The sequence below is a fragment of the Mastomys coucha genome, unplaced genomic scaffold (assembly GCF_008632895.1).
Source record: "Mastomys coucha isolate ucsf_1 unplaced genomic scaffold, UCSF_Mcou_1 pScaffold21, whole genome shotgun sequence".
NCBI lineage: Eukaryota > Metazoa > Chordata > Mammalia > Rodentia > Muridae > Mastomys > Mastomys coucha.
In genome coordinates, this window is record NW_022196904.1 from 62,334,049 (window position 1) to 62,361,871 (window position 27,823).

At 39.7% G+C, this 27,823-nt stretch overlaps 1 protein-coding gene across 4 annotated transcripts in view; it reads right to left on the reverse strand.

The window, feature by feature from the left end:
- The window catches only part of Mctp2 (multiple C2 and transmembrane domain containing 2), a 236,585-nt gene that overhangs the window by 149,968 nt on the left and 58,794 nt on the right, over positions 1–27,823 (reverse strand). For 2 of the 4 annotated variants that reach the window (XM_031386978.1, XM_031386979.1), the window contains 5 exons: positions 20,271–20,333; positions 18,591–18,699; positions 2,930–3,072; positions 2,061–2,137; positions 1,575–1,686 (listed from right to left, as the gene is read on the reverse strand). In XM_031386978.1, the coding sequence (XP_031242838.1) occupies positions 1,575–1,686; positions 2,061–2,137; positions 2,930–3,072; positions 18,591–18,699; positions 20,271–20,333 (504 nt within the window). Of the gene's footprint in view, positions 1–1,574; positions 1,687–2,060; positions 2,138–2,929; positions 3,073–15,931; positions 16,411–18,590; positions 18,700–20,270; positions 20,334–27,823 lie in introns of those variants that run through there. The other 2 variants (XM_031386980.1, XM_031386981.1) reach the window with 2 other exon arrangements.

Sequence of the window (27,823 nt, forward strand, 5' to 3'; positions counted from 1 at the left end):
AGTAAAAACCCAAACTGCTTCTCACATTAATTGCTTTGCAGTATGAGACAAACTGAAATCAAACTGCTAATTCTTTAAAATTCCAAACGTGGTGGTTCTGAAATGCAGTTGAAATATGGTATGATTGCTGAACATAGGTCTAGTGAGATGTATAAAAATTCAAAAGTTGTGGCCATTTTCATGGGAGAAACCAACTTTACAACACTCACCAAAGAAATTGTGAGAACACGATGGCTGTTAAGTGTTCCACCACGGGCACTTAACATGGTTCGAATACTTATTCATATCACATTTGAATTTAGCCTAGCACCCACCTCAAGGTTCCTACCACCTGCTATGCACTTGCATAGTGAATCTAGGGACATAGATTCTGAATTAACCACAACAGGACAAAAAGAAGCTAAAGATAAGCCCCAGATTGAGGGAACAGGGATGACAAGGCTCATCTTTATCCTAGTGACAGTTTCATTGAGGTCCCAAGCGTGTATGTTTATTTATATGTAGAATTTTAGTCTGCCATTTTTAAGTAAATTATTTTTAAAAATTCAAATTTTAAAATCTACTGTGTACTAGTTGCTCTAACAATTGAAATATTCTCAGTACAATTTTCCTATTACTTTAAGCTAGCTTCTGGGAGTTTACTAGTAAATTAGATACTGTCTTCATTATGAAATAAATTCCAACAGAAAGATTAAGCAATAGTTAAAATGAAGACTATTTACTTTAATTTAGAAGGTATTATTAGAAGCTTAACTTGTGAACAGGCTTCAGGTTTTCATATTGGATTCTATGCAGGTTCAAATGTAACACAAATATTCTTTCTCCTGTCACTCCTTTAGCTTTTTTTTTTTAATCTTTCAGTAAATTGTAATCAAACACATTGTGTTCTTATTTTAATTATCGAAATTATAATGTGCAATACATGAGTATGAAAATGAGATTATAATTTTCATCAGTATGTTTACTTGTAAGAGCAGACTTTCTATCTTATCGTAACGAAATCGAATGCTTCGCTGATGGTGCAGGCACCGCCACTATAGCGTGTGCTAAGGAGAAATTTCCATGGGGTAGATGAGCGAACATTAAAATTTGCCTTTTCACAAATGCACACACGGTGGAAAAGTCAGAAGCTAGAAGCAACAGCAAGTAAAGAAGGTAAAGGCCTTGACGTGGTTTTAGTGGACACTTGATCACCTCTGAACCCATGATGTAAGCATTAAATTCTGGGAACCTATTATATCACCGAATGAATATATAAAAGTCATCCAGAATCTAAAACCGACTAAAGGGAAACTCTGATACCTAAGAAAACTACATTTCCAAGGGTTTGTTTATCCAGGCAAAACATTTTCTGAGTTTAATAGCAATCCTAGCCATACCTTAAGTCAGCCAGGTAACTTCTCATTACCTGGGTTGTCTGTCCTATGGTTCATGAAAGATAATATAAACACTGATACTAGATGCAAATGTTTTATTCCTCCCCCTTAATATACGATTGACAGTCATCCTGTCTGCTGGACAGTCCCCAGAAAGCTGTCACCATGGAGAGTTTAAACAGAAAGGTCCACACTTACATGCCTCTTGAAATCACCTTGTTTTACAACTAGGTTCAAATTTAACACAATCACTCCCATGTCGTCTTCTAAACTGTTTGGATCTTCCAATTTTAAGATGTGTTCTGTAGTCCTACAAGCAAAAACACAGCATGTGATTTTTAACACTAATTGGCAATATGATAGTACATACATCAGGAGCTTATGGTAAGGGCCCCACTACCTCTGCATAAGGACTAGATATGGTGAAATATTTGTGGGGAGCAGGGTGTGGATAGAGAACCACACTTGGTAAAAATAAACTTTCTGGGGGAAAAAAAAACTCTGACATGATCAAATTTACCATTAGTTCACTGATCTTCCTGAGCTATCACTAACATATAAAAACAGATAGTTAAATTATTGACCTCAATATTTAAAAATCAAATCTAAATAAGCACCATTTAATATGAATGTGGGTTTCAACCAAAAACTCCTTGATAATCATTCAAAGTAAAAATACAATACCTGTTAAGTTCAAGATCCCTGAGAACGACAAAGGCAGAACCCATGAAATCAGACTTGGTTAAGTCTCGATCGTACACCTAGAAAAGGGTTTGGGCATTAGCACACAGGGAGGTTCAAACCAGCTGGATTCATCCATTACTAACATACAGAATAGGCTGGAGACTCTGAAATCCATCTTTCAATCATTACAATAATTTGCACAGTGAAGCTGAAGAAAGATATAGGCAAACCCAATACAGAGAAGCAAAATGCCTATTTTGCCAACCGTGCTCAAAACAAAAGCAAAAACAACTTTTGAAGCAGGGGTCAAATACAACAAAATATTACACACCACGGACTCTTTCTGTAGTTTAATTGGCCTCTCATTAAAGCTTAGCATGTTCCACAGTGAGCAAATCTGCCAATTAAATAGAAATTTGCCAACTATTGTACAGCCATCCTATTCTGTGCTCAACTCCTACAGTTTTAACCCAGATGTTGGAGTAATTGATGCTTACACCTGGTAGCTTGTAGCTCTATTACGTATAAAGTTCTTTCTAATGAGAACAGTGCCTACACTTGTCACCACTTCAGGGCCAGTAATAATTCTTCCCCACTAAGTAAGTTTAAATATAGCCAATAGGGACATTATTTACACAGTACATGGTGACTCTGTAGCATATGTATCACCCTGATTTGAGGGAAACACAATTTCATAGAGAGTCTTTAAAAAAATTCCTCCTACAGTATTAATATTTTAATCAGGCCTCAGAGCATCATGGAGGGATTAATTGAGGCAATTAATTTTAAGGAGGCCTGAGAACTACAGAAGAATAAATATTTTGAAGACAGGAGCTGGTTTGAGAGCTGAAAGCTGTCTGGATTATTACCTTCACACGTAGCTTTTGATCAAGACTTTGTATTGGCAACACAACTATCTCATCCCAAATTGGGTTCAGGTTCTTATATATCACTTTACTTTTGTACAGTGTCTTCCCATTCAGCTTAAATTTCACATACGGATCACTTGTGCCTTTAAAAAAAAGGAGAACAAGACAGAGTTTTAAAATACGTGTAAAAACCTAGCATCTCTAACAAGTCAAGATTCTCCCCACAGTCCCCAGGCCCAAAGCAAGCCAGAGAACACACAGAGATCAGTGTCTCTTTGTGCAGGAATGGGAAATTCTAGAGGTGTCATGGGAAGGGAGAAATGCTACAATTTAAGGGCAAATGACTAATTCCATTTTATCTTTTAGTAGTTGAATATGAATGGGCTCTTTGAGCTTTTTATGTGGTTTCATTGTGCATATGTCACCCCTCAACTGCCCACAAAATAAATTCAAAAAAATCAAGGCAGTGTCAGGAGTCCTGGGGAGATGCTTGTCCCTCCTAAGATCAGCATAAAGTCCATGAAAAGGGAACGAAGTCACTTCCAAATATTTAGCAGATGGTTGATTCAACAAAATTTTTATCCCTTAAGATATAATCATAATAAATAAACCAGTCTCTGCAACCACTGATTCGAAGATGGTGTGAGGGGACTCAGCCTGGAATCCGGAGCATAGAGATTAAATCAACAGAGTGGGCATTCTTTGAGGCCTCCTCGCACCTGCACCAAAGCTGCATACATTGTCCGCACCCATGGCCAGCTGAACTGCACATCAGCCGGGCCCTCAGCTGGCCTCAGAGCTGACACAGCTGACCCTAGTGGCCCCTCCTGGGGAGCTTTGAAATGGATGCCAAAGAGAATGAACAATATCCCTGGAGTTGATGCAACCCCATCCCCAAACAAAAACCTGATGGTAGATTCTCCTTCACATTTCTCAGATTAAAACAAAATAAGCTTGGAAACATAATACATGAATTGTGTGTTGTGCCTGTGTGTTACACGAATGTGCGTATCGTCTAACGTGCTGAGGACAGACTTGCTACTCTGTATCAGATCAGTGAAGAAACAAGAGAAAATGAACAGTCAGCAAGGAGACAGGGAAGGCCTGCTCAAGATGCTACTAACATAAAACGTGTGCCTTGGAAAATTATGGCTTTGTGCACCGTCGTGAAACCCAGCTCTATGAAGATGCATGCAAGGACTTACTGTTGAATTCAGGGCCCCAGACAGGCTCCAAGAATATTCACTGAAGTGAATTTCTGTTATGAAAATCAATCCAATACTACCTACAAATATTATATCATAAATTAATTCTACTACTTTGCTGCAAATGTTCACGTGTCATTAAGAACTATCATTCCTTAACAGTCTGATGCCTAGGCACCTTTAAATTTTCCATGCGGCTCTCATAGCCAAAAGCATTGAAAATAAGTGGAATACGTTCCCAAGCTATTTGAATGGGAGGTGGCATTACTATAGAACGAGACAGTACACGTTATTGGATATCAATAGCTTTACCGAAGCAGGAGCTCTCAGTTAGCATCCGTGTAATATGAGAGCACTAACTTTAAACAAAGAAATTAAAATAATCTACAGAAATCATATGTGTCTAATTCTACCATCTACAGTTTGGCAGCACAGGAACAGAAGCCCAGCCTTCATTTGAAACACATACCCATGCTGAACAGTTCTTGAGGGCTAGTAAAAATAAATGCATTCACAGCCACTCAGTGGAATTCTCACTGGTGAGTGAGCATCTGCTCACCCCTCCTTCAGCAGCTTGAGAGAACACCTCTGGCTAGTCAGGCTTTAACAATCATCCTGATATATATATATAAAAAAAGTGTGGGGGGGAACTATAATAAAAAGAGGCCTTTAATTAAATGAAATTGCCACTCTGGGATCAGACCTTCATGCTTGTCAGCGTACTCTCAAAATAAACATCTCAAAACTCGGCCTCTGTGGTGTCACTTTCTCACAGGCAAGGCATACTGGGTAATCCCCAAGCATCTTGACAGCTACATAATGTTCAAACTGTTTCACGGGTGAATGGCGGCAGTTGCATGAAAGAAAATATTAATGTCTGGAATTAATAGAAAAAAAGGACCAGGGTTTACAAAGCCAAACAAGGAAAGAGGGTGTCAAGTTAGTGCAGTGTTAATTGTTAGAGAAAATTTGTGAGGAGGGGGGAGCACATGGTGATTTTTTTCTCTCTCTCTCTCTCTGAGCCTAAGTGCCTGACTGTCAGGGAAGTGGCATCTCAACTAGGCAGGTTCTGAAAGGGGGCTAGCAGCTCAGGAATGCGACTCCCACTTTATACAAATGCCAAGCTGACACCTGAATGGGCGGACTTTAACCTTCCTCACTGGGAGCTTCTTATACAAAGAGGCTCTTAGGGTAGTTGATACTTTTAGTGGAGAAGGACACAAGGACTAGAGACCAGGCTGTGCCTCCATAGAGCTCCGAGACACTTAGGGCCCAGGGCCAGTCTCCTTCTCCCACACTAGATGGACTGTAGCTTCCATAACAGAATGTCTACATTCACAGATTCAACTAATCATGGGGACAACATATTTTTAAATATGTGAAATGCATCCTTATTGAATAAGTACAGACTCCTGTCATGGTCATTATCCCACACACAACACAACTATCTACTTACATGGCATTGATATTGTATAAGTTATCTATAGATGAAGCAAAATATGAAGAGAAATGCATGTAGGGTTATACAGAATTTTTATGATAGCATACATATACTACTATAACCCCCCCACACACATATATGGCAGTTTATATACAATATTCTATATAAAGTAGTTGCATACCCATGGATTACAGAATCATCAAAGACACTGGAACTAACCCCATACTGGGGATGGAGGTATCTGCAAGAGAAACTGGTAGCTGGCCATAATTCCTGCAGAAGAGAGGCACTACATCCACCTCCTAAGAGCTATTTGAATCATGGTTGCTCCTGCTCAGGCCCACTAACCTAGAGACACTCACTGTCCCTTCACACGTACCTGTCAACCATGCCACCAGACCACAAATACTTCTAGTCTCTTCCAAGCCTGGCTATTTGCTAGATACCTTAAGTGTTGCAAAGACATATCAACAGAGGACCCTGCTCTTCTGCATCTGATAGCAAGGGCACCCTACCACATAGCATGTGGTCCCCGGGGTTAAGGGTCAAAAGAAATAAACATGGTGTGGAGTTCTGCTCAATAGTAGGTAGGAAATATAGTTCCTACCTCACGTGTCAGTGAGGGCTCAAATTAGGGAGGCAAGAGTGAAAATCAACCTGGTTAGCAAGCAAGGACAAAGACTGGGGTCATTGGAGCAAAGGGGAGACCCCAAAAGTAATTAGAGTTATACTGTTAAGCAAGAACTTCAGTGAACTCGGAAATTGAAGAGAAAAAAAAAGAATAGAAATAGATTATAGCAGGCTGTTTTAAGTCAGACACCAAAGGGCCCTAAGCATGTACAATAAAGGCTTAGTTATTATTCTGCAAGAAATGTGGGTGTTTTATTTCCTGTTCAGCCTTTTTATTTTTTTTTTTTAAGTAAAAGTAACATATGCCCACAACTTTGAAAGGTACAATATGAAACAAAAGTCCACATCCTCTTACTGGTCCCTGATCCCATTTGTCTGGTGTGATATCCATAAGCAGTTTCTTGGGTGTTTTACAGGAAAATATAAGAATCATTTTTAATTGATTGCATTTTTCTCAAGTAATATGCCCTGAAACTTGGGTCACACCAACACTATGCACCTCCTGGTGCATTTGCAACTAAACACATCCTTGCTGTGCTGTATTAGTGTTGGCAAGTAGTTGAGATTTTACTTATTGTGGACAGGAGTTCAACTGGCAGGCTTCAATATCTATCCTGGACTCCCAGTTCTATAGCAAATTTGTAACACAGGAAGCATGACAGAGGCTCCTTCGGGTTCTAACAGACATTATAAAATTGTTTTCTAAAGCTCATCAAACATAGGAGTGAGAAAGTTAGCTCTGTGGAAGGGAGAGCTTGCTGCTCTTGCAGGAGACCCCAATTCAGTTCTCAGCATTCACTTGGGGCAGCTCACAGGGGATCCAAAACTTCTTGTCACCCAGAACACACACATACATAACACATATGGACACACACACATACACCAACCTATAAATAAATATAAGGTAAATCTTAACTCAACAAGCTCTGAGCAAACAATGTTTCCATCTCTTTTTGTATTCCTTAATACTGAATCTTTTAAACCTTTATTTTAATCTGTTAGCAGGTGGGGGGGGGGGAACAACCTCTCTCTGCCCCTCTCTTCAACCCTTTCTGTAGCTTTCCCGCTCTTGTGACATCTATTTGTGTTTGTCAATCAGCTTGTTGTTCGAATTACTTTGTTATCTTTCTGTGTGCTCGGCTCGTCTTCTGGCTACAACTGGAACAAATGCTTCCTTATGGAAATTGTTCACAGGCTATACAGCTTGTCAGAATTTATTTAACGAGTTATTACTGGCCATAAGTTATTTTTGATTTTATTTAATGAAATTAGCCAAGGTCTGACTTCTGCCTTTTTACTTTCACGTCCTCCTTAGAAGCATTTTCCCACTTAGCTATAAGATTTTATATTAATTCAGCCATGTTTCTTCCCATTGATTTTTTTTTTTTTTTGGTACATTTTCTTTTTTTATACTTACGTTTTGGGTCCATCTGGAGTTATTTTAGTATGAAGAGGAAGGAAATTTAGGTTCACTCAGGAGGAGAGTAAAGTGATCAGAGCCAGGCTTTGCACATATAAATCTGACAGCAGCTTATAATTTAGAATGAAGGAGAAGGGGGACAAAGCAAGGACACCTGGTAGCTCGGCCCAATGCAGTAGGGGAGTCGAGGGCTGGCAGTAGACTAGAAAGCTGAGCTCAGATCCTAAGAACCTCATGGGGGCGAGGGGCCAGCAGGGAGACTCAGTAGGTAGAGTGCCTGCTGAGAAATGCTTTCAGATCCCCAGAACCCAGGTCTGTGCAGGGTATGCCTGGCATCTTATCTACAGTTCCAGACTGAGGGAACAAGAGCAGGCAGCCCAGAAGAGACGAATTATATGTGTGAGCAGTGGTTCTACTTAAAGGGTCTTACCAAAGAATAAGAATAAATATTGATTTTATAATATATTAAATAGATATTATAATAAATACATTAAATTTGTTATAATAAATTATAAATTGTAATAAATAAATATATTTAAGAATATAATATATATAAATAATAAATATATACTGGTATATGTATTATTTATATTGATATATGTTTATATAACCAATAAATTACATGCATATATTATATACATATATAAATATATTTATTATATTAAAATATGTATAAAGATGATTCCAGTCATCAACCTGGGACCTCCAAATTCATACACACACACACACACACACACAAATGCCTTTAAAAATAGAAGATAAAAAAACAACTACCCAGACATACTTGTTATCTAAATTGGTGTTCTGCACAATGAGAGGAGTGTGTCACCAGAGCCATTTGAGATGGCTCCTCCATGTTCTTGCTTGGAAAATTTAAAACATACAGTGAAATATTAAACCCTATTAACAGGCCCAGTTAGGTGACTTAGTGAATTAAAGTGTTTGTTGCACAAGCCTGAAGCAATTGGTCCCTCATACTCTCAGTACGGAGGAAGTGACTTTCACAAATTGTCAACTGACCTGCACATATATGACTCAGCATGCATGAAACCACACTCACAGACAGGATGTGTACACACGTACACACAGAGACACACACACAAAATAAAAATAATAGTTAATCATATTAAACAAAAGTCTCACTAATAGATTACAACAGTATAAATACAACTTAAAACTTTCTCAGAAGGTATTTATAAAATAATATGAATATAGAAAACAATGCTTGGAATCTCTATAAATATAATATTAAATCCATCCGTATCTGAACTGGCAGAAAAAAAGGCATATATGCCTATGGGTCCCACACACACAAGGGAATGCTGAAGTTAGTGCATAAACATCTTGTGAGTAACTGTGTAATCTTGAATAATTTGCTCAATTTCCTTACACTATACTATTCTCCTTTGTAATGCGAAAAACTTCTGTTTCAAAGGATTCCCTTGAGAACAAACAAGCCAATCTACTTTAATGATAGCCAGCTCTAGAAGTTACCAAGAATGCCTCCTTCCTCCTCCCTCCTCCTTCATAAGGGCTATTTTTAGCATCGCTACTCAGTTACGTTTAAAAACGGGAGAGCAAATAACCATTTATGTAGATCTAATGTCCATTTACTTTATTTTAATGTCCAAGGTAATTCACATGACTAATTCCTTCCTATAAAGCTTTTTTATTGCTATCTCTGAAGGCATGGAATTTTCTCTCACAGTCTGTTTAAGGAGATGGGAAGAAAAAAATGTAATCTTAAATTCTTTATTCAGGAATTCAGAAATCCATACACTCAGGAAAACTTCTCTGAAACACTCTTAGGTATTCTGGGGAAGGAAATAGCCATATTCAAAATTTAAAGTTTTAAATCCCCATGGTCATGTGGTTTCTTCTTTATCTAAAATCCCAGTGGTAGTTCACTGAGGATTTCAGGGTACTCTGGAAAGCTAGCCTGTCAGGCTGGGGTCTGGGAGTTCTGTCTTTGAGGCTGGTGAAATAAAAACAAAAAACAAAACAAAAAACAAACAAACAAACAAACAAAACAAGACAACTTCCAGGATGATAAATAAAATGGGAGGGGACTATGTCAGTTATGGCATCTGCATAGGAGCCCGTGTCCAACAGCAGCTAATGGAGTCATGCAGACAGAACAATGACTGCACACCACATCCTTAACAGTTCCATTCAGAAACCAGAGGGATAACAGAAAGACAGGGAGCAGTGTCCTTCACCATACAAAAATGAAGAATCACTTCTTACACAGCATAGGGGTTCAGAAGAATCCTGAGCCAGGGGTCTTCCTGAGAACACACCCATCTGCAGATATGTCCCGGGCCTGGCTACTTCTGTAACCTGTAGCTATCCACTTTTGGAATCTGCTTTCCCATTTTCAATTCCAGAAGAGCTGTGTTCTCCTCAATGTTCCACTGCCCTTAAAACACGTCTGGCTAATGTATCCACCCTAATTGAGTGGGAACAACTTCCCTCCTCTAAGGGGATTGCCTAAGTGTAAAAACTCCAGTGGCTCCTTGAGCAAGCTCTGGCCCTGGTTGGCCTTTGAGACACAACGGCCTCCAGGAATGCACAGGCATGTATGGTAACAGTAAGCACATGGACATCTACTGATTGACTGAATAATGTCCCAGGAATAAACTTATGGCAGAATTAATTATCTGAAAGTCTTGTTTTTACCAGAAACTTCCTTTAACTGTTTATGAAATTCATAAAAAAAAAAAAAAAAAACCTGAATGAGGTAAATAATAGAATTTGTCAATGCTGCAGTAAAATCAGCAGTGAGCTTTTCTGGGGCCTTTGGATTCTCCTAGCCAGAGGACCGCCCATAAGGTTCCTCCAGCCACATCGCATACCACCTGTCTCTACCTTCTGAGAATTCTTCCCCTTTACCACCAGGATTCCCTTTCAAGTTCATCTCTTTTCCACCATTAATCTGCCCTTTTTTTTTTTTTGGCTCCATAGCCTATGCTACAACATATCCTGTACCTATCATTTTATTTGCATAACAGTTTTACAGAGACGGGGAGAGATGGTTCAGTGGCTAAGAGCATTCACTCTGAAAGATGACCTGGGTTCAACTGACAGCACCTCACAACCATCTACCACTCCATTTCCAAGTGAATCTGACACCCTCTTCTGGCTTCCAGCATCTTCTGCTCCCATGAGTTCTAGACATGCCTAAGGTACACATACAAACATACAAGGCATACACTCATAAACATAGAACAAAAATAAATTTAAATTAAACCAATTTTTAAACATTTTAACATGCTACTTTGATTTTGCCTTACTAACCCATTTCTAATGAGCCAAAAACATTCAAAAGCTATTTAAAACATCTAGATCATATATATATATATATATATATATATATATATATATATATGTCCTTTATATCCATGATGCATAAGTGCATATGATACAACTATCATAACTCTTTTTATAGTTAAAAGATTGTCAATATATATGGATTCAGTAATTTTAGTAAATTTAGTAAGCCAGTTAAATACAGGCTTTAACTTGTTGGGCTTTGGTGGAATAGCCAGGCAGACAACGCCTGCATCCCTTTTCTTCATAGGCAAGCAAACACATGCATATGTGTAAACTTCTGTAAAACTCATGCATGACCATCCTTGTAACATTGGAAACAAAGGTTCCAAGTAAAATGAGAAGGCATAAAGATATTGACGCACGCGCGCACACACACACACACACACACACACACACACACACACACACATACAAGCAGAACATACATGTACAATAGACAACGGAACAAAATGAGCAAAAGACACCTGGAGTATGTCAGGGGACAAAAACATACTGCACCATATCTGACAACAACCAGCCTCACCAACATAAAGAATCCCCACACAAGCAGATGAAAAACTATACTAGGGTAAATTCAAGTCAGTGGAGAAGATGGGTGCAGTAAACACAGGGGGCAGATGAGACTCACTTTCTTTGGTCCTTCATGAGCACTGAGAGAGGATTATGTGGAAACTGGCTCAACAGAGTGGCAAGCACCAAACATCCCAAGCATGGCAGGAACATGCTGTAGTCTCAAAACAAAACCAAGCACCAACAGTCCCCGGTGAGCCCTCAGAAATGGGAAAACACAAAGGTTTTTAGAACCAGCATGTCTTATGGGATCTATGCAGGGTGGGAAGGGAGCCCAAAGAAACAGATTCCTAACTCAGCTGTGTTCATTTATTTAACTGTTTTACTAAGCTTGAGGCATGAGGGAAGTCACCCACAGCACTGGATGGGGTTTGCATCCAAGCAAGCTTTCAGGTTTGCTTCTGACACAGCAGCCCATAGTTTTTGTCCTGCTGCACATTCACAGTGAGGATCTCATGCCATCTGGTGTTCAGAGAAGGTATTCCAGTGAGAAGCAGAGCTGAGAGTTTGCAAAATCAAAAAGTGGGTGGTATAGATGAAGTCACACTATGTTGCCCACCTGATTCTTGCACAGAAGAGCTCATCGGCAGAAATCTAGCTAAAGCCGAGAAAGCACCACTAGAATGCATGGCAATTGCATGTATAGTCTTTGAAAAGAGGCAATCTAATCATTTAGGGAAAGAAATATTTCTCCTTGTTCAGCTAAAGGTTGTTTTGGGGGGGGGGGGAAGCTAAGTTTTTATTGAGATCCTAAAATTGAAAAAAAAAAAAGAGGGAAGAGAGAGAGGGGGACAGATGAAAGATACAAATGGAAAATGGAAAAAAGAAAGAAAATCTGACAGAAAAGATATATGGGTCAATGTGACTGCTGCAGGGAACCAGAGCCTCTGTAGATGTAGAAATGGAAGGAGGTAGTCTTCAGAACAGGAAGTGAAAACTAACAACATCTGCACAACCGACACTTCACAATCCCATCTGTGAACACGCCCTGCAAACTGTAGAAGCAGCAGCCATTCCACATGGAAGAGGATTTGCAAAGATGAAAGACCAAATGTCAACACACATATTTAAATGTCCAAAATTATTGATGCAAACACTGATTTAAGCAAACAGATGGTAAGGCTTTTCCTCTACCCAGTTAATAAAGTTCTTCTACGGTCAATGAAGGTAACAGAAGTGAGCCACCTCATTGCTTCTGGCAAAACTAAGCCTTTCTGAGGAGCAAACTGCCACCTGGGTAATAAGGACACAGAGCAAGTCTGGTGATCATGGGGCTGGAGGAAATCTATGCAAATCTGACTTGCAAAGAAGCTACGACCAAAGCTGTACATACAGTTGAAGACAAAGGCACATTCAAGGAAGCACAGTTTGTAATATTAAAACTTGGGGGCTCAGCGGGTAAAGATATTTGCCACACAAGCCTAATGACCTGAGGTCGATCCCTAGAACCAGTACACAGAGAGAACTGACTGCCACAGTTGTCCTCTAAGTTCCACATACTTAATATGTCTATACACATCATGGGAACATGAACATTGATGTGAGCACACATATACATATACTCACAATAAATAATAATAATAATAATTATTATTATTATTATTATTATTATTATTATTATTATTATAATAGAGATCATGAGTAATGACATCCCAAAAATCTATTAGCCCTCAACATAGCAGGAGTGATGGTTATGGCCCTCAGTTGTTACCTTGAATTTCATTTTTCCCCCTTGCAATATCCACGTGTAGCCAGAAGAGGGCACCAGCAACACAGTATTAGTTTAGGTCACCGCTGTGGACTGTAGTAACTGGTTAGCCCCAAAATCAAGGGAAAACAAGCTTTAAAGTGGAGAATGTTAATTTCCAGAAATTAGTGATGTGGGGTATAAGAGGGCATGAGATGGGAGTTTTACCAGGGCCAAGAGACTTCATCTATTCTAGATATTCCAAGCTCTTATGAGTGTGGAAGGTAAGGCTGCTGTCCTGTGCTCTACCAGCTGTGATACCAAATGTGACCGCAGTCACATACATTCCTTTCTATGGGAAACTGAGGCAGGGTCTGGCTCCACCCATCATCCAAGTTACGAAGCAGTTGTACTGAAAATAAATACTCGTGTTATGTCCATTCAGCTTTAAATCTCAGTGACCCAAAACACTAAGCTACGGCCATACCAAAACAATAAAAAAGGCCAAGTCCTCTTCACTTGAAACCAATACATCAGACGCAATTCTCCAGACCAGAAGTAAGATGGAAACATGGGGATAAAAGGAGGAAATTAAATGTTGTAAAAAGATAGCTGAGAACAAGGAGAGGGGAAAGGTCAGACAGAGACAGACAATTACTGAGTGGGAAATGACCAGGATGCTTCTCCTAAAAGAGTGAGCTCAAGACCATGCCCAGACTACAGCATCTGAAGCTCATGCTGCAGAGAGCAAAACTGCCTGCCAAAAAAAAAAGAAAGAAAGGACAGAAATCCCTTAGTTAGCTACAAAATGCCCATTGCTGGAGATACTGTGGTGTGGTCAGAGGGACATGTTAGAAATCCAAAGAAAACTCTACACTAGAAGCAACCCTGCCAAGGCAATCTTTGGTCTATGTCCATATTTCTAGAGCTATGTAATTAAAGCTCTTGGTGTCACATGATACTATTCTTATGTGCATAATTACATTTATGAGATAAAAATGAGGAATGGAGGAAGGAGAAGGGATAGAGAGGGATAGAAGAATGAATAGGATGGGTAAATAGAAGGGAGAAGGGGAGAGAGGGAGGTACCAAAGACAGACAGCATCAGGTAAGCTGGTCCTGGGTAACAGCTGTGTGCCACAGGACACCAGCACTAAAGCTGGTCAGCATTCTGAGCCACAGTGCCTTACTGAATCTTTCCAAAGAACACATGACAACTCTGTGTAGTAATAAACTTCATAAAAAACATCCCAGAAAAATCTCAACATGGTCAAAGTAGATGCAAAAGATTCAACATCAGCAGGTTGCATTTCCCAGCCCCGGCCAGCAGAGGCACTGGAGTGCCTGGGAGGCTCCTCTTCCATTGACACCTGTGGGTGGGTCAAGACCACCCTCCAAGAAAGCTTTGTACTTTCTTGATGTTGTCTGAGCAGTATTCTCCTGAAACTGAGTTTTCACCCCACTGCCCTGGAGAAATACCAAAAAGACGGCTTTTGGTTGCCTAATATCTCTAGACACTCATGCACGATTTTTCTCTTTTTACCGAGTTACTACCCAAGACAGTTCTATTAAAAGCATGAACTTCAAGTCTAGATGATTGCTTAACAATACATCTGCTTTGTTCCAACAGTGGTTGCAGCCACTATGCTCTCAAAAGGCTGTTTTGAGAGGAAGAATCCAAACCTTAGGTCAGAATATTGTAGACAGAGGTCAGCAAACTTAAGTACCTGGGTTCAATCCATCCCAATGTCTGGTTTGTATTTATTTGTTTAGTTATGTTAATGCAGTTTTACTATACTCCTATGTTCACTTGCATATGTATTCTTTATAGGTATCTGTTAAATGGCTTACCGTTAAATGGCTATCACTTGTGGGTCTTGAATCCTAAAATAATTAATAGTGGGTCTTGTGTATGAACTGTTTGACAACCTACATCTAGACAGAAAACTTCATAAGCGGGAATGATTTTGTCCAAATTCAAAACAAATGCTGAGCTCTTTAGTGAAAAACAGTGATTCACGAAAAATAACTTCTGTCACCAAAACCTACAAAATGAAACTGCATTAAAATTAACAATCTTCTAGCTGATCCCTGGAGCTAATGGAATAACTAAAGCATTTGAATACATTGCAAAGCCCCCACCATAACTGAATGTTAGTATCTGATCAGTTAGATTTATTTTGACTTTCAAATTAAAAATTGAACTTATTATAGCATTTAATTAAAAAGAAAATACAAATATACATCTCTCTGTGAATAATGACTCCATGCTCTTCAGTGATACAGGATGAACCTGAAGAACACTATGTTAAGTGAAATGAGCCAGACTCAGAAAAGTAAATGCTCTATGTTCTCATTTATATAGAGAATTTCAGAGAAATTGAGAATAGAATGGTGGCTACCACAGGACAAGAAAAATATGGGAGAGAGTGGGACAGAGGCTAGTCACAGCCATAATGGTACAGCTAGGCAGGGCAAGAAGTTTGGGGGTTGTGCTGCCCAGTAGAGTGACTACAGCCAACCTTAATGCATAACATATTTTAAACAGAAAAGACAGTGGAAGTTCTCCCCGTGATTAGCTGAGAAGTGTCTAAGGTGATGTAGAAGACAATGCTGCAGATATGATCATTACATATATTTGTACACACTTAACCATAATACCTCATAAATATGGGTCAACAGAAATTAAAAACACCAAAGTATGAAAATAGCTTACATGTACTTGTGCATGGAATGGTGTTCCATTCTCTCACTGACACGGCAATGGTTTCATCATCACTGAAGAGCACTGACCAATGTACAGGGATGTGCAGTGGTATTAGTATGACGTATCAAGCATTAGATAGCTAGAGAACTCACATACACAGAGAGAACCAAAAAGATCAGAAAAGGGGCAGTTGGCTCACAAAAATCATCCAGGGCCAATGACTGTCCCACAGTCATAGATTTGGAGGGAAAGGAATTCCAAAAATTTTATATATCATATCTAGCATATGATATATACCATATAATAATGTATATTATATAACATATAATATACAGTATATACTATAAACTATACATAGTATGTGTGCGTGTACCAGGTTTCAAAGTTAAATGCATTCTCTCCAGAATGCTCTTTAACAACTAAGGAGGTCATCACAAAATGCACTTGAAAGTAGTCTTTTTTTGTTTTGTTTTGTTTTTTTGTTTTTGTTTTTTGTTTTTCAAGACAGGCCCTGTCTATATAGCCCTGGCTGTCCTGGAACTCACTCTGTAGACCAGGCTGGCCTCGAACTCAGAAATCCGCCTGCCTGGGCCTCCCATGTGCTGGGATTAAAGGTATGTGCCACCACTGCCCGAAAGTAGTCTTTTTTGACAGAAGCAGTCACTGGAACACTTAGCAGGTCCAGAGTCAGGTCATCTGTAAGTGGTCACTTTGTATTGACTAGTGATCACATCTCTCCAATGTTATCTCAGGTATGAAGATCTAGGTGGCCCTTCTCATGAAATTACCATGAGAGATATATGTCTATGACAGCTATAGAACTCAAGGGACTCAGATGACAGATAAGAAACTGTGGAACTGAATAAACAACACATTTTTTACGGGTGAATACAATGCAGTATCATGCTTTGAAAACTCCAGATGGAAAGAGACAGAAAGAGAGTTTTTTATAAGGAGAAAGGATATATTTCACACAGTTCCGACCAACAGAAGCCAGGTAGGTGAGGGCAGATGTGTGGAAGAAAGGGCAGCACAAATAAAAGCAGCGTGGAGAGGCGATAGGAAGGTTTCTGGGGCAGAGGTGGGGTGACTAGGAGAAGAATGTGTGTGGCAGGTGAGCTAGCCATGCTTCAGGCTTGCAGGCAGATGTGAGAAGCGGAAGCTGGATGGTATACTATCAGTCCAGGAGCTGCAGCAGCATGAAGATAGCAGAGGACTGATCGATGCTCCATTGTCCATTGATGTTACACAAGGACCAGCCAAGCATGTGTGGACAAACAGGAACAGACAGCACGGACAGTAAGCCAGACAGGAAGAGCTTAAGTGGCAGGTGTCAGGAGCTGGTCAGAAGCCAAATACAAAGATCCCAACAGGTACTACCGGTTCACCCTGTCCAGCTGCATAGCTCACTCCTCTTAACTGAGGCTAGGCCACAGTGATCACAGATGGCATCCATAAGTCGGGCCCCAGGAACACAGAAAGGATGGCATGCTTCCTCAGAGACTCATACATGCAGAGGATATAAAGCAACGTGTTGAGTTTAAAGAGAGATAATATATTTGCACAGAAAACCATGGAAAATCATGAAGATGTGTTTTAAAGTAAAAAGCAAACCTTAATGCATAACAATATGGCTATTGTGATCTCAAGTTAATTTAAATACATATACATATATAGGAAACGTATAGGGACATGTAAGAAAGGCAAGCGAAGAACAGAGAAATAGATGAGAGTGATTAGGGGGATGATAGTTATCTTCTGGGATCCTATGGGATCCTGTGGGATCCTGTGGGATCCTGTGGGATCCTGTGGGATCCTGTGGGAGGGAAGAATTGTGAAGGCTATCTGCATCAATCAGCACATCAGATGGCGTCATCTGGAAATCCATTCACTCTTTTCAATAAAGTAGTAAATCCTGGTGATTATCTTTCTGGATTACTTGATATATTCCAAATATAAATTATCACAGCTACTTCATTCTAAAATAGCTTTATGTGTTGTTACTATTACTTCTTCTTGGAAGGATACCAGCATTTATACCTTTTGTGTGGGATTTCAAAGTTTAGTATCCTGCTTGGAGCTGACAAAAGTTTAGTGGAAGGAACAATTCCATGTTTCTGTGTCTTGATGGCTATCTCTTCCACAGTCCACTCCTAATTTTGCCTCTTCTGTTTCATTATCTATCGCAACATGAATACCCTTAATGACCATGTGCCAGGGTGTACTGCCTCTGCTGAGGCCCAGTGAGAGGAAGCTAGAGCAACTTGGACCCAAATCTCTGATACTCTGAGCCAAAAAAATCACCTTTCTTTTTAAATTTTCTATTTGTTATTTATTCAGAAGTCAAAAACTGGTTGACAAATAATGTTTATTGTTTTCCTCTCTAAATTCCTAAGTGAGTCCTAGTCCAAAATTCTTCAGAATGTGACATAATTTAGAGATTAAAGTTGAATAGGGTTTTTAGTGTGTACCCTAAATCCAGCATGTATCACTTTTAAATAACGCACAATCAATGTGTGTGGAGGAGTCTGAGGCTGGAGGTCCAGTATAAGAGTTGAGGTCCTCTCTAGTCAATGTGGGATGGACATTGGTTAACTCAAGCCTTCATACCAGGTCACAGAGAAGGCCTTTATGGCTACCGAGCAAACACACAACCGACCAATCTTACCGCAGCGGTCCCGGACCACGAGGTTGCGGCCTTCCTTCAGGTGTATGGTGAGGAGGTATGCGAAGGGGCTGGGGAGGTGACTCACACAATCACTAGCTTCTCCAAGAGTCTGCACAGAAGAAAAAGGCATCGAAGTCTGAAATGTGAAAGCAGACGCTGCACTGCTTACTCTAATAGGGAAAGACAAAAGTCATCCTGGTCAACTATGAGCCCCAGCTGTCAAATAATTTGATTTGATGACACGGCTATGACTGCATTATTAGACAATTCTTTTTACATTTCCCCCAATAGTATTTTATTTTATTTCAGAGATAATCACAAGATGAACTTTCCAACAATTATATGGATAGCACGTCTATGTCTGAAACCCTTAAACTCCTTTATTTATTGTGAGATTTCTTACTATAAAACTGTATACTTGGACTGGAGAGATGACTCAGCCATTGGGCATTTGCTGTGTAATTATGAGGACTGTGGTTCCAGTCCCAACACCCAGATAATAAGCCAAAAATATTCTATGCATATCTGCAAACCCAGCTCCTCAGGAGGTGGAGACAAGAGGACTATGAGGATAGGCTGGATTCCAGACTAGCAGAAAACATGTGCATTTGGTGCAGGGATAGGTTCTCCTTCAGAAGACCAAGTGGAAAGTGATGGGAAGTGATGTCCCGCTTTAGCCTCCAGGTGCATAATATGCAAGTGCACCCCGGTGCACAGGTATGCATGCATACATACATACATACATACATACACACACACACACACACACACACACACACACACACACACACACACACACAGAGTGGGGTCTGGAATAAACTGATTTGAAAAATGAGGATGAAGCACTGGAGAAGAAATAGAATGAAGAGAGGAAGATGTGGCTGGTTCCCTCAAAGATGTGCCCAAATATCCACCTCAGCTCTTGAATGTCTCCCACCTCTTATTAATATTCCCACCAATCCCCACCAACTCTAGTAGACCTCCTCCACATGGGCTACAATGTCATCAATCATTAGCCTGAGTCTCAGCTTTGCAGTCTACCAGGCACTATGGTGTCCTTACCTGTGTCCCCATGCCCACACTTGACCATCTCAGCTCTGTGCTCTCTGGTCCAGGCACATTTCGCTTTCACTCTTCAGTCTCTACTCTCCATGTCTCCATTTGCGTTTTCATATTCTCCCATCCCCTGAGCTCTGTCATTTCACTCACGAGGAAATCAACTGTCATGGGCTACGGCCACATATCTATTTTTTGAATACCTACAAATTGTATGAATCCCATGCAATGTTTGACTGAGTTCAAATTTCTGCCTTTCTTCAAAGGGGACAGACGGAATGATTTATTATTCCTTCATTAGGCATTCAATCGATTGATCCTGTGGCTGCAGCAGCCCCTGACAAGCTTCTTTTCAAAGTTTCAGAGGGCTTCAAAAGGCTTTGTCCTCTTTTCTACCAAATTCAGTTGCATAGTTACTATGTGTATTTTTAGACAAATCTATTCCAGGCTAGCCAATCAATAAACCTGAATTAATTTCTTCCAGCTAGAAGTTACAAGATATGTTTCGATAGGTGGGCAGCCTGCCATATACTTTAAAGATAAGGAAGCAATGAAATATGAACAGTTGGTAAGAAGTATTTTCAATGCTGACATCAGTATTAGTTTGTAAGGAATGTCACTCACGGATTGTTCTTCAAATTGCTGAGATGTCATAGAAGCATTCAGATCATCATTGCCATGAGTCTTCTGGAAACAAAGAGAAGCCTATTTTAGGAAAGTGAATGAATATTGACTGTGATAGTATTCCACCTCAACCATTTGGAAATCTGACATTTGCATACCAACCTTCATGTATGTGGGAAGCTTTGCTAGCTGTGTGACAAGAAGAGATGGACTTAGGAGTGTCTGTCATACCATGGCCTCTATAACCTAAGTCTTTGATTAGAGCAAGGCTCAGGTACCAGATCATGAACATATCCACACATAGAGCAAACAACTTGTGCCCTCCTGATCCACATCGTCAAGTGCCTTACCAGGTAGGACTGTGTAACCTGCAACTACCAAAGTAAATGATGCTACCCATCCTCCAGAGAACTCAGCCTGTCCACAAACAGGAACCCGTTCAACATGTGATTTGTTAAACCCTTTTCCAACTGGAAAAGGTGTGGGACACCATAGGTCCCACAGCTATCCAATCACTAATATAGCCAGGAAGCAAAAATTACTAATGAATAACTTTACAGAGTAACCCAGGGCTCCTAGTATGAGTGTCACCAATGCCTAGGAAGGGGGATGGGTGACAGAATGTATGGGTAAGCAGATTGCTTGGTTTGTTCATATCCGAACAGGTGAGGGAACATCTGGAAGAACCCGGGATTTTGCAGGCTTAGAAGGCAGAGTAAGAGGGTGATATTTTCAGGAAAGCAGAGACAGAAGGCAGGTTGCCTGTGCCTCTCTCCTGAAAATCTGAGCATGCTCCTATTTGCCTCGTACCTCTCCGGGATAATCACTTGTATGAACAAAGATAGCATTTTTGGTTCTAATAAAGTATAGATGACTCCAAGGTTCTAAATCAGTTTGGGGACAGACAGGAAGCCTACAGAGATCACTTAGACTATAAACCACTAGCTTGTAGGCCATGCTTGGTGTCACAGATGACATGAGTCTTGCTTTCCACTGGGGATATGTTGTTTCCTTCTTCTCTAAGACAAAGACTTCTGAATGTTGGGATAGTTTTAGAACAAGAGGGATATTTTACATCCCACTCTGTGACCCTCCCCCAGCCGAGAGCTGGCTGTCTTAGACCTTGCCTTGCCACAAATAGCCACATCTCTATACAAGATCCTGCTAAGCTGGAACTCCTGCCTCCAGAGACCAAAGATGCTGATTGGGTCTGATTGAGATGCTGATGGACTGGGGGAAGGGTTTCTGCCTGCCTGCTTGTTACACAGTTGAATACACATGGTGGACCAAAAGCATAACCATGGCTCGGTCCCATTTTTTATCCCCTCTTGCCATCCGATTCCCTTAATTTTCCTAGGCTCCTACTTCTCTCTCCTAGAAAACCCATTCATATTTAGCTGCAGGCAGCAACAGAATGGTGCCACCGGATCATGGACCTAGAAACGAGGAGGCAACTAGAGAACAGCGCTACCTGAGTGAAGCTTCACAGGTAAACGATTTATGAGGTGCAAAAAGGATACCTGCTAAGTTGGGGCTACACTGGCCTAGTGTAGTCCTCATTTAGGATTTTGGTAGGGACAGTCAGAATTGGAAACTTTGTTAGACAATTGTCCATAGTCAAAGAACTATATTTAGGCAAAAGGGATAGGACATAAAATAAAAATACATAAAAATAGTAAAATACAAAAACAAAACAAAATATTTGTATAGAGATCAAAAGAGAAAGAAAATAGATTTCAGAGCTATCCCAGAGACGCAGAGAGGCATCTTGCTTTCTCTATGGTTCATTCAGGAGAAAGTCCTAGTCTTAATTCTGTGTTATGTGTTGGTTTGTGTCATCTTTGTCTTGTGGTATGAATGATTACTCTTCTGTGTGTTTTGTGTTGAAAATAAAAGATGGTTAAAACACAGTGGAGGCTGAGTTAAGTTGCCCCGCTGAGAAACTGCTTTTAAGAAAGGATCAACAGTTTTGGCTCTAAAGCAAATGAGCTGATAGTTGTTTTTTAAAACTGGTAACTCAAGACATGTGGCATGATCCAGCCAACATGGCGGCTCAGGGCTCAGGGCAACAAAGCCACCATGGCACAGTGTCTACCACAGGGCTCAGGCCAATAAACACCAGGCCGGCACAAAAGCACATGATGCAGCAGCTGCCAGGCAGGGATGTGCTGGTGGGGTTCGGGCAGAGCGCCCTGGGTTCTGTGCACAGTGCTGCCCCATCTGGTGGGAAAGGCCTGCCACCGCTGCCATTTTAGGCATGGGCGCGCGTAAACATAGCCACAGGGCATGGCTAGAGCCGTTGCCACCACGAGTACATGTGGGCGGCCCACACCTGATGGGCCATCACGCCACATGGTGCCCTGGACTGAGACGGCTGCAGTGGTGGCAGATAGTGAAGAGTGGATGTATGCGTACAGGTGAGAGACTTTGAGGAGCCTTTGTCCCATGGCTCGGCTCCAAAGAGTCTCTCCAACTAGAGTTTTGCAACCACTTACCACCAGGTAGTGGCCACAGAGTAAGTTACAGACTGATATTAATTTTCACATACACTTAGTACAGATTCAATTACAGGCCAATGACCAGACAAAATTTAAAAATACACGGTTAAAACTGACAGAGTTCCATTGGCTAAAGTTTATTATTTATCATAGATCTAAAATAGCTTTGATTTTAAAATTTATAAAAGGTCAATGAGGCCATAAGCCTTATAAAATTTCTTAGAGCATTACAATCTGGTCTGACTACTTCATATAAAGCTATGGTAATTTTGAAGATTTTGCTTCTAGTGAGTTTATAATCATTAGAAAATTTTGCCTTTATAATTTTTTTGTCTCTGCTTCAGTGCAAGAGACTAGGACTTTAACATTTTCATTGTACGTTGGTTATTATCTAATCCCTCTAATTGAGAATTTCAATATCTTTGCCCTAACACATGAGATTTACAAACGAGTATTAGTTGCTCTAGAAAAAGTTTCAGAGGCAATATCTTTTTCAATATTTAAGCCTCAGTTATGTCAAAAGGTTGTATTAAGTAAGAAAAGATGAGTTACTTATTTCAAATTACTTTTGACTAAGGCCTTACTTTAAGCTCTCCACAAGACTTAGGCCTTGAGAGACTCAGAGCTTTTTCCAGAAGGTAAAAAAAGCTTCTGTAAACAATTGCTATCTATTGTAATCAAATGTTTGGGTTTTTTAATATGCCCACAGCAACTCTTTGACAAAAGAGAACATTAATATAAAATCATCTTTTCTCATATTCAAAGTAAAGTTCTAATATCTTATTATGAAGTTGCTGTGATATTAATAAAATTATAATAAAATCATAAATATATTTTATAAAAAACATCTCTTAAAAACTTAATGGGATGTGTATTTCTGCCTTCAAACAACAATTAAATTGGCTATTACAAAATATTTTATTTGGCCTATTATATAAAATAAATTTTAAACAAAATGGTAATTATTATCTAAAAGACAAATTGTTAAGATTTGCTTAAATACATGCTTTTATATTTCCTATAAATTTATGTATACATCCCATAATAATACATACATCTATAGCCCTTTTATGAGAAAAAATTATATGTTAATTACATATTGAATCTCATGGTTTTCCCCCCTACTTCAGCACAAATAATTAAACTGTGTGCTGTAGTCACTATTTATCAAGTATTAAAATTAAGCCTTAATTTGTATATTGATATATGTATGCATGCATATATCAGAGTTTTCAATTGCTTATGGTAACTTGACATTTTTACAATATAATCTTGATTTTAAAATTAAAAGTAAAATATACCCATGTGACTATTAATTCCTTCTCAGGTTTTCAAGTTTCAATTGCCTTAATGTAAAAAACAATAAAATATTAATTGGTTATTGCTTATATTAGATTTCTATACTTAATGTTCCTAATCAGATTAACACAGATTATGGAACTGACTATTGCAGTCAAACATTTAAGATATTTTGTCAATAATTTAATGTTACCCATATTACTGAGATACTTTATAATTCTCAGAGACAATAAATTACTCAATGTGCACTTCACACTTTAAAAATTTGATTTTTTAATAATGAAAGGAGGGGGACTCGTGCCCTCCACTCCAAAGTTACCTCCAAAAGCACATTTTGCTTTTTGCTTGTTTTAAAAAGCATAGCTCGCCTTTTGCTTGTTTTAAAAATCTTTTTAAAGGTCAGTCTGCTGCAGATTGCCATTGGCATCCACACATTTCCAGTTATTATACCATGGTAAAATGGCAAGATCCACTTACTAACACCATGGTATGGTCCTGACCCCATTTTAATCTGGGGAAGAGGCTCTGTTTGTGTCGGAACATGGCAGCTGCCTGAAACATTGGTTTGTCAAGTGGATACAGATCCAGAGTCTTTTTAATAAACATGTTTTCAACTAAAGTAAAGGCTAGAAATTTTATTAGCCCACAAAGTTCACTCGGCTGAAATAGCCTCCACTTTTTTTCTGAGACTTAACAGCGGCTTCCCCTACACCTAGAGGCCAAGCCTTGGGCCTGAGCATTGCTCATTGGCAACTGAAGTGCCTGGGACATCCTCAAGATAATGTTAAGCTTGCTGCTTTTAAACTTTTGAGCTTTTATCTCAAGCAGGTTCATTACAGACATGCAGGCCCTACTCCACACTGGACTCCAGAGAGACTCTATGTGGCAGTTATTCATCGTGATGAAGAAAAGGCATTATAGGCATGTCATGGCTTTGGTCTGTACAGGAATAAAGTGTGCTGTGAAGGCCTGCAGTCAGAGACAAATCCCTGGATCTATGGCTTTCACCAACTGAAGACAGGGTCATATGCCATGAGGTTGTGTTTATTAATCATAAACACTGAAAAGGCTCAGTTTGTGTAAATACACGCAAACTAGCTACATTTTGATTTCTAAAGAAGGGTAAGGGGAAGACCAGTAGGTCTATATCTAAAACAGGTGGGGTCGCCAATACACCGTAATTCCCAGGCAGGACTATGGTGCATAAATATGCCCCAATCCAGCTAATTTTTATTAAATAAATAAGGAGAAACTGTGACCCTCCCCCAGCCGAGAGCTGGCTGTCTTAGACCTTGCCTTGCCACAAATAGCCATGCCTCTCTCCAAGCTCCTGCTAATTAGCCACACCTCTCTCCAAGTTCCTGTTACACTGCAACTCCAGCCTCCAGAGACCGAAGATGAAGATGCTGATTGGGCCATGAGATGCTGATGGACTGGGAGAAGGGTTTCTGCCTGCTTGCCTGTTACACAGTTGAATACACAAGGCGGACTGAAAGCATAACCCTGGCTTGGTCCCATTTTTTATCCCCTCTCGCCATCCAGTTCCCTTAATATTCCTAGGCTCCTCCTACTCCTCTCCTAGAGAAAACCCTTCACATTTAGCTGCAGGAAGCAACACCACTCAGTGATAGAAGAGTTTCTAACAAAGAAAGTTTTCCTGCCCCACCACCTCTGGATTTGGTAATATCCAGGAGGCCACAATGTAAAGAATGAGCCTGCATACCAGCATGCTTTCAACTAAGAAGCACAGTAGCCCTGGAGCTCTTGGATTCTACTACTGTCAAACTTTTCTCTGTCCTTGCCAACCCTAGGCCCAATGTCCCCAGAGTGTGAAAACATTATGCTTAATTCAGATCAATTCACCTAGGAAGGAGGGAGAGAAATTCTTCTGAACTTTGAGTTTTCCCTAAGGCCAATGCACTTCATTTACTATACCCAAACTCACATGCATATTATCACTGTCCTAGCATTCAAAGGTGCCCTAACTCTCCTTGTGGGGGCCAGGCTAATGACAGACAGGAGTGCAACAACAGGTCAGTCCAGTGCCAGGAAACCTCTCCCTCAGGTTATTGCTCTTGGTTTGGTTTTGGATATTTCTAAACCCAGGCAAGATAGGTAGGACCACCTTTTTATTAAATTAATCAATAATCTAGTTGACCAATCCTGTTTGAAGGCAGTCCTACAAAGCTACTAGGGCTGGGATCAGAATTCCAATTTGTTATTAGCCGAGGGTCATAAACACTTATTTATTTATTTATTTATTTATTCATGTGTTTGTATTGTGTGTGTATGAGTATGGGTGTGTGTGTGTGTGTGTGTGTGTGTGTGTGTGTCTTACCTACATGTATGTACAGGTACCATGTGTATCCCTGGAGTCTTTGGAGGCCAGATAATGATGTTGGAGCCCCTGGAACTGGAGTTAGGGAAGGTAGTGTGCTGAACCTGGGCTCTCTATAAGAAGAGCAAGCACTTTTAACTGCTGAATCATCTCCCCAGGTCCTATTTTCCATTTTGAATTGGTGAATGGCTAAATCACATTATACCAAAGCATGGTACTCTGTGTATAATCTCAATGTCAGCCTTACTCTATTTAGTAGTAACATTACTTAAATGATTAAATTAGTCTACATATATGCCATAATTTATATACTATTGAAAGATGAATGCCAAGCCTTTATCTAAATACACTGTAAGTAGTCCCACTTATAGTAGCAGGGAAATTCCATGTGAGCAATGACATTAATTCAACATTATGGCCAGTTTTACTCACAGAAGTCACAGAACTTAAAGTTATGGTTCCCACAGCCACTGTAACTGTCACATACCATATATACACAGGGAGGAAGGAAATGATTACCATAAGAACAACAAAGCATTCCATATGCACAGGGGGACAATGTACAGCCACTGGGAGACACATAACTTAGACTATTCCTGTGTACTTTTGCACAGAACCCAGAGAATTATCCACTGAGCAGAATCCACAATGTGCTTATCTCCTCTGTAAACCTAGTAACTAATGTATGACTTCTGACTCTGTGTCTTAGTAAAGGGAGCACAATTAAAATTATGTTGTAAGGAATGGGTGCTATCCCAATACCATTAGATGTTGATGTGTATGTTCTCAATAACAATACTCAAGCATACTAGATTTGCTTTAATTTATCACAAGTTAATTTACCACACAGTAAGGTTATCATATTGCTATGAGTGCTGTGATTTTTAAACAGGTGTAGATTTGAACAACTTCTCCATGGTCAGTACATACAACAATTCCGACACTCAGAAAACTCCTTCATTCTGTCCCATTATGCTAAATTTTTGTCCTCTTCCTCACCCAAGACAATCACTGATCTATTTCTGTCATGTAATTTTGTCATTTATAGATTAACCTGTCAAAAATAATCATGCACTATGTCAACTTATGGAATCATTCACTTTGCTCAATGCCTTTGAAACCATCCGAATTCCCATCCTTAACTACCAAGTAAGATTCTCTCTCATGAGTGTACAGACTGATGGACTACTGATTTAAAACAGACTTTTTAAGCACATACTCAGGAAAGGATGTATACTTTTAAACATCATAAAATCTAGTACATTTCACCAAAATATATTAAGATGTATTATCTGTTATCTAAAATACATGTGAGGGTGTTCATCTCTCATGCAAAGCAATACTGCCTTTAGGCAGATGCCATTTCTTTGATCTGGCTTTAGTGACACATGAGTTTACACTAATCTCTCCATTCTACT